This window comes from Papio anubis, chromosome 10, assembly GCF_008728515.1.
Source record: "Papio anubis isolate 15944 chromosome 10, Panubis1.0, whole genome shotgun sequence".
Lineage (NCBI taxonomy): Eukaryota > Metazoa > Chordata > Mammalia > Primates > Cercopithecidae > Papio > Papio anubis.
Genome location: NC_044985.1, coordinates 55,540,699 through 55,553,261, shown reverse-complemented (window position 1 = coordinate 55,553,261; position 12,563 = coordinate 55,540,699). Strand labels below are relative to the sequence as shown.

The window sequence follows — 12,563 nt, the reverse complement described above, 5'->3', positions numbered from 1 at the left end:
CCAGGGGATATTTGGCAATGTCTGGAGACATTTTTGCTAGTCACACTGATCACAACTTGGGGATGCTATTGGCCTCTGGTGGGTAGAGGCCAGAGTTGCTGCTAAACATGCTACAAAGCACAGGAAACCTGCACAGCAAAGAATTATCCAACTTAAAATGTCAACAGTACTGAGGTTGAGAAACTGATCCAGAGACTTGATCAGATTCAGGTTTAATTATATTTTGCCTGGTTCTCTCTCTTTTCATGATGTTAGGAGCTATTGATTATTGCCCAGTTTCATTAATTTGCTAGGGACTTACAAAAGGGTAATATTCTAATTCTCCCTTCCTTCCTTATCTGAAGTACCTCTATAAAAAGAAACTACCCTTTATCAATTAATTGGTTACCCTGAGCTACAGTTCATATAGTAAAGGCAGATTAAATGCCTGATGCTTTCCCTTTCTTCACCAGCCAATGACATTTTATATTTTATTCCAGGTTGATCTCCTATCAAGAGTTCTTGGCATTTGAATCTGTTTTATGTGCTCCAGATTCCATGTTCATAGTGGCTTTCCAGTTGTTTGACAAGAGTGGAAATGGAGAGGTGACATTTGGTAAGGGAAAAAGAAGATTATAAGTGATAAGTTAATGATGCTGGTCCAGTCTTCAATTGCTAAATCTAGTAACTAAACATAGATTACTGCTTATTTAGGACCTGATCCACAATTGAGTTTCCTAAAAGGATTTATGCAGATAAAGATGGCTTTATTTTTTCAAAGCATTAAACTGTTGCCAAAGATGAGGAAGTGTAGGAATGCTGTTGCTTTAGCTCATTGAGTCACTGACACTTTCACATTTCTAAAATAAATGGTGTAAGATTTTCTTGTTCTGGGCCAGCCTGGGCAAAATTCCTTACGAGGTAGATTTTGAACAACTTGAAACAATTTTCTCACTCTTTAAGTGATTTTTAGATAGGGAGTTCAGAGCTTCTCTTGTAGCATCCTTGGAAAATTGCTGCTATGTCATTGTAACACCAATAATGGAACTGAAGGAGTATATCAAGGCAAAATTAGTGTTCTCTGAACCTGAATTTTAGATTTCAGTTTTAGGAAAGAGGCTGGAATATTAAAATTGCCATCTGACTTGGATGTAGAAATTTATTTAAATCCTCTAGTAGACGCATAATCTAACACATTGTTGATGTTTCACAGGTGTATACACTAGGATTTTTATTTGTAACCATATATTAAAGACACTTTTTTACAGAAATTAGTATATGTTTAGTAAAAGTATTGGCTAATTTTTCTTGGAACAATTTTTTAAATAAAAACCATGTAGTAGTTCAAGGACCTTGAGTACTGTCCCCACCTTTTAAAAATATTTGAATTGTTTTTATTGTGGCAAAAAACACATAAGATAAAATTTACTGTCTTAACCATTTTAAATGTACAGTTTAGTAGTATTAAGTATATTCACATTGTTGTGAAAGAGATCTCCAGAAATTTTTCATCTTGCAAAATTAAACTTAAGCCCCCTTTTATAGTGTGAATTGGCATGGATATTTGTAGAAACACCTTTGAAAAATCAGACTTTCCCTGAGCTATGGCACTAAACACTTATTCAATCAGAAGGACCGGTAGTGCCTTGACTGTAATTTTGGTGGACACATTTTCTAGCTTGGCATTGATTGTTTCCTTCTTCCTTCTGCCCATTGACTCAGCTATCTTCTGTATGAGAAGACTTTCCAAAAAAATGCTATGCAGAGTTTTTGTTTTGTTTTGTTTTTGTTTGTTTGTTTGTTTGTTTTGAGACAGAGTCCTGCTTTGTCGCCCAGGCTGGATTGCAGTGGCTTGAACTTGGCTCACTGTAACCTCTGCCTCCCGGGTTCAAGTGATTCTCCTGCCTCAGCCTCCCGAGTGGCTGGGATTACAGGCATGCGCCACCATGCCCAGCTAATTTTTGTATTCTTAGTAGAGACGGGGTTTTACCATGTGGGCCAGGCTAGTGTCGAACTCTTGACCTCATGATCCGCCTGTCTCGGCCTACCAAAGTGCTGGGATTACAGTCCTGAGCCACCGCGCCTGGCCCACTATGCAGAGTTATTTTGATTTTTGCATATAAATCTTGGCATCCTCCTCCTTTGGAGCAAGCTTTGGCCATCTTGCCTCCTAAAGAATGTTGACTTTCCTCAGAAACACCTAGGTTCTGTAGTTTAAGGCACAAAACCTCCATCATCTCATTCAGCATTAACCATGTACTACTAGTAATGCTGCATTTTCTATTTTCAGTAGGTATCACACATGCTCACATATCTCACAAATGTGATGCAGAAATGCCTGGAAAATAACTTGATTCAGATGTCTGAGTTAGTGACAGTGCCCTGTGCTTATATCCTGTGTGCATTAAGAATTAGATCTCACAATCAAATTCTAATTTTTGTCCCTCTACCTTAATATCATGGTTCTTTGTGTCTCCTCCATTTAATTACTTTTCCTAGTTTCTATTATTATAAAATTAGTAACTCAAGTCACTTCATCCAACAGACTGTCAAGACCAACTTAATAATAAAGACACATGCCATTGTTGATAAATAGATTAAAATGAGTGTAGGAAGTAGCTAAGTTTATATATGCCTTATTTAATGTAAATGAAAGCTTGTAGTTATTAGATCTCAACTTTAGTTTTTTTTTTTTTTTTGGAGGTGGAGCCTCGCTCTGTCACCCAGGTTGGAGTGCAGTGGCGCGATCTTGGCTCACTGTAACCTCTGCCTCCTGGGTTCAAGCGATTCTCCTGCTTCAGCTTCCAAAGTACCTGGGATTACAGGTGCCCGTCACCATGCCTGGCTAGTTTTTGTATTTTTAGTAGAGATGGGGCTTCGCCCATGTTGGTCAGGCTGGCCAGTCTCAAACTCCTGACCTCAGGTGATCTACCCACCTCGGTCTCCCAAAGTGCTGAAATTACAGATGTGAGCCACTGTGCCCAGCCAACTTTAGCTTTTTATAGGTCTTCTGTTTTTCTTTCAGACTATTATTTATGAGTTAGAATTTTTAGAAATATAGTTAGGATTAAACACAAATCAGTTTTAGTTTTTATAGTACCAGGTATAAACTGAAGAACATATGAGCCCTCAAGAATCTTGCTTTCATTCTTTTCCTCTATAATCTAGAGACAGGAATATTATTATGGAATAAGAAAAAGATGAAGCCACGTACAGTGGTGCATACCTGTAGTCTCAGCTCCCAAAGGAGTGATTTCAGCTCCTTGGGAGACTGAAATGGGAGGATCTCTTGAGCCCGGAGTTTGAGGCCAGTTTGCACAACATAGTGATACCCAGTCTCTAAAAATTAAAAAAAATTTTTTAAAAGTTGTACCCTGTTTCTGTTCTGGGTTGCCTGGCTAGCTGGTTGGCTCTCTTGATGGTGCTCACCTATTTCCTAAGGACTTTGACCATTTCACCTTCTGTCCCTGCCTTCCTAGTTTTAAGAATCCACTTTGAGACAAATTTTCCTAAGTAGAATGAGAGAAATAATAAAGGAAAGTTTCCTTTCGTATTTTTAAGAAGAAAAATATTGAAATCTTGTTAAATGCCATTTAACAAGATTTCTAGGGACTGCTTATTTCAAGCCATATTCAAGACTACAGAATTTCTGCATAAGGAAATAATTAACTTGGAGTTTATTTTTATAGGATTTTGGATCTGGGGTGAAGGTCAGTTTTCATGTTTGTACCCACTTAATAAAATGAATTGTGCTTATGTATTTATAGGCACATGTTTAGGTAAAAGGAAATTTTAGATCAATTCTAAATAGAGTTAAATCCTTTTCCACCAAATGGCCTTCTGTTTTCTAGTTTGGAGCTATTTATAGTTTTCTCTTGTGCACATGAGAGAAAGTTGGAAGATGATATTAGATGCAAGGTATAAGGAAGGGGAGAAAACCTGTTATGCCATCAGCATCTCTTATAGACTATGATGATAATGTTATCTCTGTACTTCCTATATATTCTTATTTATGCTTTTTTTAGATATGATTTTATACACATCAAATTATATACTTAAACTGTGTGCATCTTTGCAAGTATTTATATAAGTAGTAATATTGAACATTTACTTGAGTGCTTATATGAGGTTTTTTGTTGTTAAAGATACCTCTGCTCTGGGGAGAAGCCTTAGATTGAGGCCTTGAAAATCCGTTTCAGAATCTGAAAGCTCAGGAAAGGGTTCTGGAGTTTTTTTAAGAGTGAATAAAATATTAGTTAATTGTTTCATCTTTGATGTTTCTTTAATAAAACTTCTAATGCATGCTGTGGATAATTACTTAATGGCTTGTATATCTGTTACTGCCAGGTGGCATGAGCCTTGTAGAGGCCATTGCATGACTGGTGTGTGCTAGCTACAGTGTAAGTTTGCCTTGGTCTCACCATTATCCACAAGTGTACTGGAGATCCTGTTCAGTACTATTAGATTCAGGTAACCTAGATAAGCAGTTATACTACATTGTGTTGTCAGTAGCTGCTGTGCATTTAAAATCCAAGTTAAAAAAAAGGCCGGGCATGGTGGCTCATGTCTGTAATCCCAGCAGTTTGGGAGGCCAAGGTGGGCAGACTGCTTGAGCCCAAGAGTTCCAGACCAGCACGGGTGACATGGTGAAACCCCGTCTCTACTAAAAACACAAAAATTAGCCGGGCGTGGTGGTGCATGCCTGTAGTCCCAGCTATGCGGGAGGCTGAGGCAGGAGGATAACTTGAGCCTGGGAGGTAGAGGTTGCAATGAGTTGAGATTGTGCCATTACACTCTAGCCTGGGGGACCAGAGTGAAACCCTGTCTCAAATTTTAAAAAAAGGCCTATTGCCTTACTAAAGATTTAATCTTTTTTTTTTTTTTTTTTAAAGGGGCCAGGTGCGGTGGCTCACGCCTGTAATCCCAGCACTTTGGGAGGCCAAGGTGGGCGGATCACAAGGTCAGGAGTTTGAGACCAGCCTGGCCAACATGGTGAAACCCCGTCTCTACCAAAAATACAAAAATTAGCCAGGTGTGGTGGTGGGTGCCTGTAATCCCAGCTACTTGGGAGGCTGAGGCAGGAAAGTAGCTTGAAACCGGAAGCCGGAGGTTGCAGTGAGCTGAGATTGCGCCACTGCACTCCAGCCTGGGTAAAAGAGTACAACTCTGTCTCCAAAACAAAAACAAAAACAAACAAACAAACAAAAAACCCACAACAAACTCTTGTCTATTTACTAGTAAAATGAGTATGAAACATGTTATATGTTCTGAGTTCTCTATTAAAATCAACATTGTGTTCCAAATTTAGTGTTTGCCTAGGGATGGACACTCTTCAAAGTAAACTTTTCCACGGACACATCCTCACCCTCTGACTGAAGAAACCCTCAGAAAGCAGAGATTTCTTTAAATGTAGTACTATGTTTGACCGTTAATACATATAGCAAATAAAAATGTGTTCCATTTCTGCCTCTGAAATAGGCTGTTTTTCCCTGAAGGAGAGAATAAATTGGGGTGGGTTAGGCACAACCTCTGTTATTCTTTTAAAGAGCCAGGAGATGGAAGTGTAGTTATGAAAAATGTACCCTTTCTCACTGGAAACAAAGCTATAGACATGGAATAATATGAAATTCTGTGGTGGCCAGGTGCAGTGGCTCACGCCTGTAATCCCAGCACTTTGGGAGGCTGAGGCAAGCGGATCACAAGATCAAGAGTTTGAGACCAGCCTGGCCAATATGGTGAAACCCCGTCTCTACTAAAAATACAAAAAAATTAGCCAGGCATGGTGGTGTATGCCTGTAATCCTAGCTACTTGGGAGGCTGAGGCAGGAGAATTGTTTGAACCCAGGAGGCGGAGGTTGCAGTGAGCCGAGATCAGGCAACTGCACTGCAGCCTGGGCGACATAGCGAGACTCCGTCTCAAAAAAAAACCAAAAACCAAAAAACTCAGCATGGCCAACATGGTGAAACCCTCTCTCTAGCCAAAATACAAAAATTAGCTGAGCGTGGTGGCATGCGCCTGTAATCTCAGCTACTTGGGAGGCTGAGGCAGGAGAATTGCTTGAATCTGGGAGGCAGAGGCTGTAGTGAGCCAAGATCATGCCACTGCATTCCAGCCTGGGTGACACAGTGAGACTGTGTCTAAAAAAAATAAAGGAATTCCATGGTGGCCAGGCATGGTGGCTCATGCCTGTAATCCCAGTACTTTGTGAGGCCGAGGCAGGAGGATCACTTGAGGCCAGGAGTTTAAGACCAGCCTGGGCAACATGGTGAAACCCTGTCTTTACTAAAAATACAAAAAAATTAGCCAGTTATGGTGGTGTGCCCCTATGACCCCAGCTACTTGGGAGGCTGAGGTGGGATAATCTCTTGAACCCAGAGGCAGAGGTTGCAGTGAGCCAAGATCACACCACTGGGCCGGGCGCGGTGGCTCACGCCTGTAATCCCAGCACTTTGGGAGGCCGAGGTGGGCAGATCATGAGGTCAGGAGATCGAGACCATCCTGGCTAATAGGGTGAAACCCCGTCTCTACTAAAAATACAAAAAAATTAGCCAGGCGTGGTGGCGGACGCCTGTAGTCCCAGCTACTCGGGAGGCTGAGGCAGGAGAATGGCATGAACCTGGAAGGCTGAGGTTACAGTGAGCTGAGATTGTGCCACTGCACTCCAGCCTGGGCGACAGAGCAAAACTCTGTCTCAGAAAAAAAAAAAAAAAAAAGATGACACCACTGACTTCAGCCTGCATGACAGAGAAAGACTTTCATAAAAAGAAATGAAAATTCTATGATAATAAATGTGTACTTTAATTTGGTAAGAAGTAGAGCTTCACCTGAGTATTCAGATTAAATCAGGAAGAATTTTTGATATTTTTTTTCTTTGTGTTGTTTTCGGATATTGCAGAGAAGTTTTTTGATTTTTGCTTTTTTTTTTAGTACTAAAGGCTATTAGAATAGCTTAAGAGTTCAAGGTTAAAAAAAGATGGATTGTTATTAGTTTTTATGCTATTTGATGATAGACTGTTGAAGCATCTAACTTCAATAATAATAGTATGTATGTATGTATGTATTTATTTTGAGACAGTGTCTTGCCGTGTCACCCAGGGTGGAGTGCAGTGGTGTGATCTCGGCTCACTGCAACCTCCACCTCCCGGGTTCTAGTGATCCTCCTGCCTCAGCTTCCCGCGTAGCTGGACTACAGGCATGTGCCATCACACCCGACTAATTTTTTGTATTTTTAGTAGAGACAGGGTTTCACCACGTTGGCCAAGCTGATCTCAAACTTCTAACCTCAGGTGATCCCCCTGCCTTGGCCTCCCAAAGTGCTGGGATTACAGGCGTGAGCCACCACACCCAACCGATAGATAGTCTTTAAATATGAACTCATCTTTCCTGAGAAATGGACCTTTACATGTATTTGACAGCAGGACTACTCTATTGACTATGCAGTAGTCCCTTGTAGAGGTAGGTAAAGGGCTAATAGAAATACTTTCTTTCAGAGAAACAGGAGGTCATTCAGAAAACTAATGACCATCTGAGAGTAGAACCCAGAAGTCTGGGACTGAGTCTGCATGCCATGTTGGTTGGGACTTCCTCTACAAGTTCCTGTTGTTGGTCTTTTTGTTGTTGTTTGTTTTCCTTCGTTTTCTTTTTTGGCTCCCAGTTGTGCCTCCTCTTTCCTCCCAATTTTTCCTTCACTGAAAAACTCACTTCTACAAGCCTCACCATTGTTGTTGTTCAATTATATACAAGGATATTCACCATTCATGGTGGGAGTCCTAAAAACCTCTCTGACTTCACTTTAAGAACTGTGCAGGTGAAACTCAGCTACTGAGGAACTGTTCCCCCTGACAATAAGAATGTTTGGTCTCAAGCCTGTAAGTTGGTTGTAGTGGCTCCTGCTGGGCTGGAATCCTTGGAATAAGGATGTCATTGGGCTGATGGTAGGTGGGCTGTGTCACAGGGCTGATGGCTTGTATACCTACAGGAGGAGTTCTCTGGCCACACCGTTGGTACAGCAGCTCCTTCCAGGCTCATTCATGGAACAGGCATGGTGGCAGTCTTGGAGAAGAGTGCCAGCCCCGGTCAGAGGTAATTTTGTACTGCAGAAAGGTGAACAAGACCAGTAGGAAGTGCCCATAAGAACCAGGGGAGGGATGAGGGTGGATGAGATGGGGAGACACAGTATGGGCTGCTGGGGAAATTAAAACCTCTGTTAAGACATATTTACATAATATATATGATTTAATGTGTATTTCATCTAGTCCAATCATCATAAGTGACTGATACAGCTAAACTAACTAATGTTACACATCTGTGAACATTTTTACTTAATCACAGTTGTCACCGTTACCTGCTCTCCTGACAAATCATTGTGCTCCTCTCCTTTGAGCAAAGAGAACATAATGACAGGCTACTTTTGTATCTGGCCCCAGTTCCCTTTTCAATGGAAGTATAAACCATTCCTTTCATAAGCCCATGCTCTGCAGGAAGTGAAAAAGTTGTCTATTGTTCGCTATATGTCAGAAAACTAATGGATTCCTGGTTCTCTTAGCTATGCCAACCTAGTATAAAATACTATATCGTGATTTTGCTGCCAATAAGTTGTGACTGCCATTTCCCTTTCTTCCAGGCCAGAACTATGCTACAGAAATAGCATTCTTAAACATGGCAAAAAAGATCCTTGTTTGCCACTGGAAAGATGGGATTCTCTCTGGGGGTGGGTGGAACTTGCTATGCAGTTTCAGTTAGATGTATTTGATGTATTTGAGACTATTGGTGTTCCCTTTCATGTCATGCAGGACCTGATAAAGCTGGGTAACATAAAAACACCAGTTGTTTGAGTTATTACCTCATACAAGTATAAGCTCTCCAGTTCTGGAGCTTTTATATAATTTTATTTATTACATTCTGATAAAAGTAAAGTGGCAATTTATTAATTGGACTTGAAAACAATAGTTTTAGTAATTATGTCTGTGTATCTGAATCAGCCTCAGGCACTTGGAAGTAGAAACAATAATAACAGAAGAGAAGTAGAACACATCTCCAGAAGTGCCAAAGTAGGTTTGTAATCTTATTAGTTCTAGTAATTATAGTAGTCTATGATGTGGCTTAAAAAAACCCTAAAAGTATCAGGGTAAATAAACCACAGCATGTAATAGTGATCATAACAAAACCATATACAAAGCTGTCAAGTGACCACTTTGGGAGAAGTAGAAAATGTCCAAATACTCATGGAAAATGACACTTCTGTATTTGCGGAGATCACTATGACTAATTTAGGCCATCATTTTGATTGTTTCAGAGACATTCTAAGATCTTATTTAGAGATGGCTAAGAAGTTTATGAAATAGGATATCTAAAGTTTTTATTACAGAGATATTTTCCAGATGTAAATTATACATTATAAATTTAGTTCATAAATATCCTTTTTGTGATAATAGAAACAATTTTTGTTTGTTTGTTTTTGTTATGTGACAGAGCCTTACTCTGTCACCCAGGCTGGAGTGCAGTGGCATAATCTCGGCTGACGGCAATCTCCGCCTCCTGGGTTCAAGCAATTCTTCTGCCTCAGCCTCGGGAGTAGATGGGACTACAGGTGTGCGCCACCATGCCTGGCTAATTTTTGTATTTTTAGTAGAGGCAGAGTTTCACCATGGGGGCCAGGTTGGTCTCCAACTCCTGACCTTGTGATCTGCCTGCCTTGGCCTCCCAAAGTGCTGGCATTACAGGTGTGAGCCACTGTGCCCAGCCAAAAAATTTTTTATAGTTAAATTTTCTTAGCTTGGATGCTTTTGCATTTTGGACTTTATTTTATATAGTTTCGCATTTGAAGTTCTGATATTTTCTTATTATATAAAAGGGATTCAATTTCATTCTACCATTATATAAAAATTATCTAGGTAGTAATATATACATTTATTGTCAAATAATTATATTTTAACTTTTGAAATCACCTTTAAAAGGTTACCATGAAATAACTATTCTCTTTAATAATTATAATGTTACTTAATTAAATAAATGTAGTAATTTGTTCTAATTTGCTTTCCATTTTTAATTTTTTTTAACTTGAAGATGAAACACTTCTTTTTGTTAGACTTTAAAAGTAATAAATTAATTAATTTGGGACTAGAAACAGCTAATTAAGTTAGATCCTAAAAATCTTTAATTATCTGCTACAATATTTGTAGCCCTGAATATTTTCTGCTATCTTTATTTATTTTTTTATTTTTTATTTTTTTGAGACGGAGTCTCGCTCTGTCGCCCAGGCTGGAGTGCAGTGGCCGGATCTCAGCTCATTGCAAGCTCCGCCTCCTGGGTTTACGCCATTCTCCTGCCTCAGCCTCCCGAGTAGCTGGGACTACAGATGTCCGCCACCTCGCCCGGCTAGTTTTTTGTATTTTTTTTTTTTTTTAGTAGAGACGGGGTTTCACCGTGTTAGTCAGGATGGTCTCGATCTCCTGACCTCGTGATCCGCCCGTCTCGGCCTCCCAAAGTGCTGGGATTACAGGCTTGAGCCACCGCGCCCGGCCTTTTCTGCTATCTTTATTATTTTAATTGTTTTATAAACTTTAACATCTTTTACAACTTGGAAGTTTCACATAGATTTAAGGATCATCTTTTGTGTTGGTTCGAAACCGGGATCCCACAAATTGCTATTGGGTTAATTCTTCGCTTTTTAAATTTGTATTTATGTAAGGTGAAAATGCTTGACCTATTTGAAAACTCTGAAGTATTTGTCCCTACTTAGAGAGGAAATGAATCCTGCATTCCATTTGAAAGAAAAGATGAGAATCCCATCTCCCCAGTGACATCCAATGCCTTCTTCCAACTTTGCTGATTGCTGCAATCTATTCAGATCTATTATATTGACTCTAGACTGGTAGAACGTTCAGTTCAGAATTCTTACATTCCCCTATCCCAATAGTAATGCTTTTATTAAGAAAAAGTGTACATATATAAAACTAAAGGGAATCCATTAAACCATTTATAATATGAGATCAGTATCTTCTTTAAAGAATTTGCAGAAATTAGAGAAAATAGCATAGTTGGAGATTATAAAATCTTAAACGTGTATTTACTGATTCTGTAGTATAACTGATAGCTATTGATGGCAAAACCCTTTCACTAATAAAATTGGCTGAAATTGGAAAATAATTTTGTTCTTAAGACATCAGTAAAACAGGCTTCCTGCTTTCTTAACTTCGTTCATGATTTTTTTTTTTTTTTTTTTTTTTGGCATGAGCTTCTAAATTAGTTTATCCAGTCTATGCTTGTTAAAGTACCAGTCATTTGTGAATTGACTTTTATTGTAAGTATAGATTGCTGTAAGAATGAAAATGACGTTGTTAGTGCATGAAGACAAGCTGTCAGAGGGTTTTGGGTGTATGTTACACAGTACGACTAGTTCCTATCTAAAAATTAGTGTACTGTATTTAACTCTTTATTTAAAAGTGAATCACTAATTTAACTTATCTTAAAATATTTTAATAGTTCAGACTAATAATCATGGATTTTATGGGGATTTTGAAGCTTTGTGTCAAGACCATATTTTTAACAATATCAGAAGCTTTTAATAAGGTGCTTGCTGCTGAGCTAATGATACGCTTTTGGTAGTTTTTCTTATACCTATCTTCAGTAGACATTCAGGCTAGTGTGAATGTAATAATCAAGCCTCAATCAAACCATACTTAGTATGACAAATATTGCATTATACTGTAATTTAGGTATTCATGCTTCTGATAAAGGGTTTAATTCGACTCCTTGAGGAACTGGGAAAACACTATTGATTTTGTACAGGATGTAAAGTAGCAGCCATTTATAATGTGAGATAGAAATCACTTTCTAATTAAAATTAAATAAAGAGAAATTAAGAATCTCATGGCCTTATATGCAATGGTACATAATCGTAAGTGTAAAATTATATTTTTTTGTATCAATTGTGTTCCTGTGCATGGTTTCTGGGCACAAAAAAAATTGCAGTTATTTTAATAGAAGCAGATAATACTGACTTTTAAAACTTCTCTTAATTTTTTTCTGTAGGAACATTGCAGTGGGTTAAACTACTTATTCCAGATGTAATTGATTTATTTTTGTTTTCCCTTTTAAGAAAATGTCAAAGAAATTTTTGGACAGACTATTATTCATCATCATATCCCTTTTAACTGGGACTGTGAATTTATCCGACTGCATTTTGGGCATAACCGGAAGAAGCATCTTAACTACACAGAATTCACACAGTTTCTCCAGGTAAGCTTAGTTTTCATAACAGGTATCAATATATACTATTGTTCTTCTGTGTCCTTCCCTTTTGTATTTATTAAGTTTGTTACAAAAATAGAAGTTATCCATGGTATTTCACCCCTAGTTTTAAAATTTTCCCCTTGCCAGAGGCAACTTCTTTAAACTCTTAGTAACTATTTCTTTCAGTGTTTACTTCCATTTATTTAAATAGTAGAGCACTTCTACTTTTTAATTTTCTACTTTTAAGTATTTTAAAATTGTATCCTAACTATAGAAGATTAGAAGCTACATGACCGGGTGCAGTGGCTCACGCCTGTAATCCCAGCACTCTGGGAGGCCGAGTTGGGTG

The 12,563-nt window shown here is 38.7% G+C and overlaps 1 protein-coding gene across 5 annotated transcripts in view; it reads left to right on the top strand.

The window, feature by feature from the left end:
- Window positions 1–12,563, top strand: part of SLC25A12 (solute carrier family 25 member 12) — a 136,257-nt gene that overhangs the window by 58,773 nt on the left and 64,921 nt on the right. For 4 of the 5 annotated variants that reach the window (XM_021923708.2, XM_021923707.2, XM_021923706.2 and 1 more), the window contains 2 exons: window positions 480–595; window positions 12,081–12,220. In XM_021923708.2, the coding sequence (XP_021779400.1) occupies window positions 480–595; window positions 12,081–12,220 (256 nt within the window). Of the gene's footprint in view, window positions 1–479; window positions 596–7,958; window positions 8,063–12,080; window positions 12,221–12,563 lie in introns of all 5 variants that reach the window. The other variant, XM_021923709.2, reaches the window with a different exon arrangement.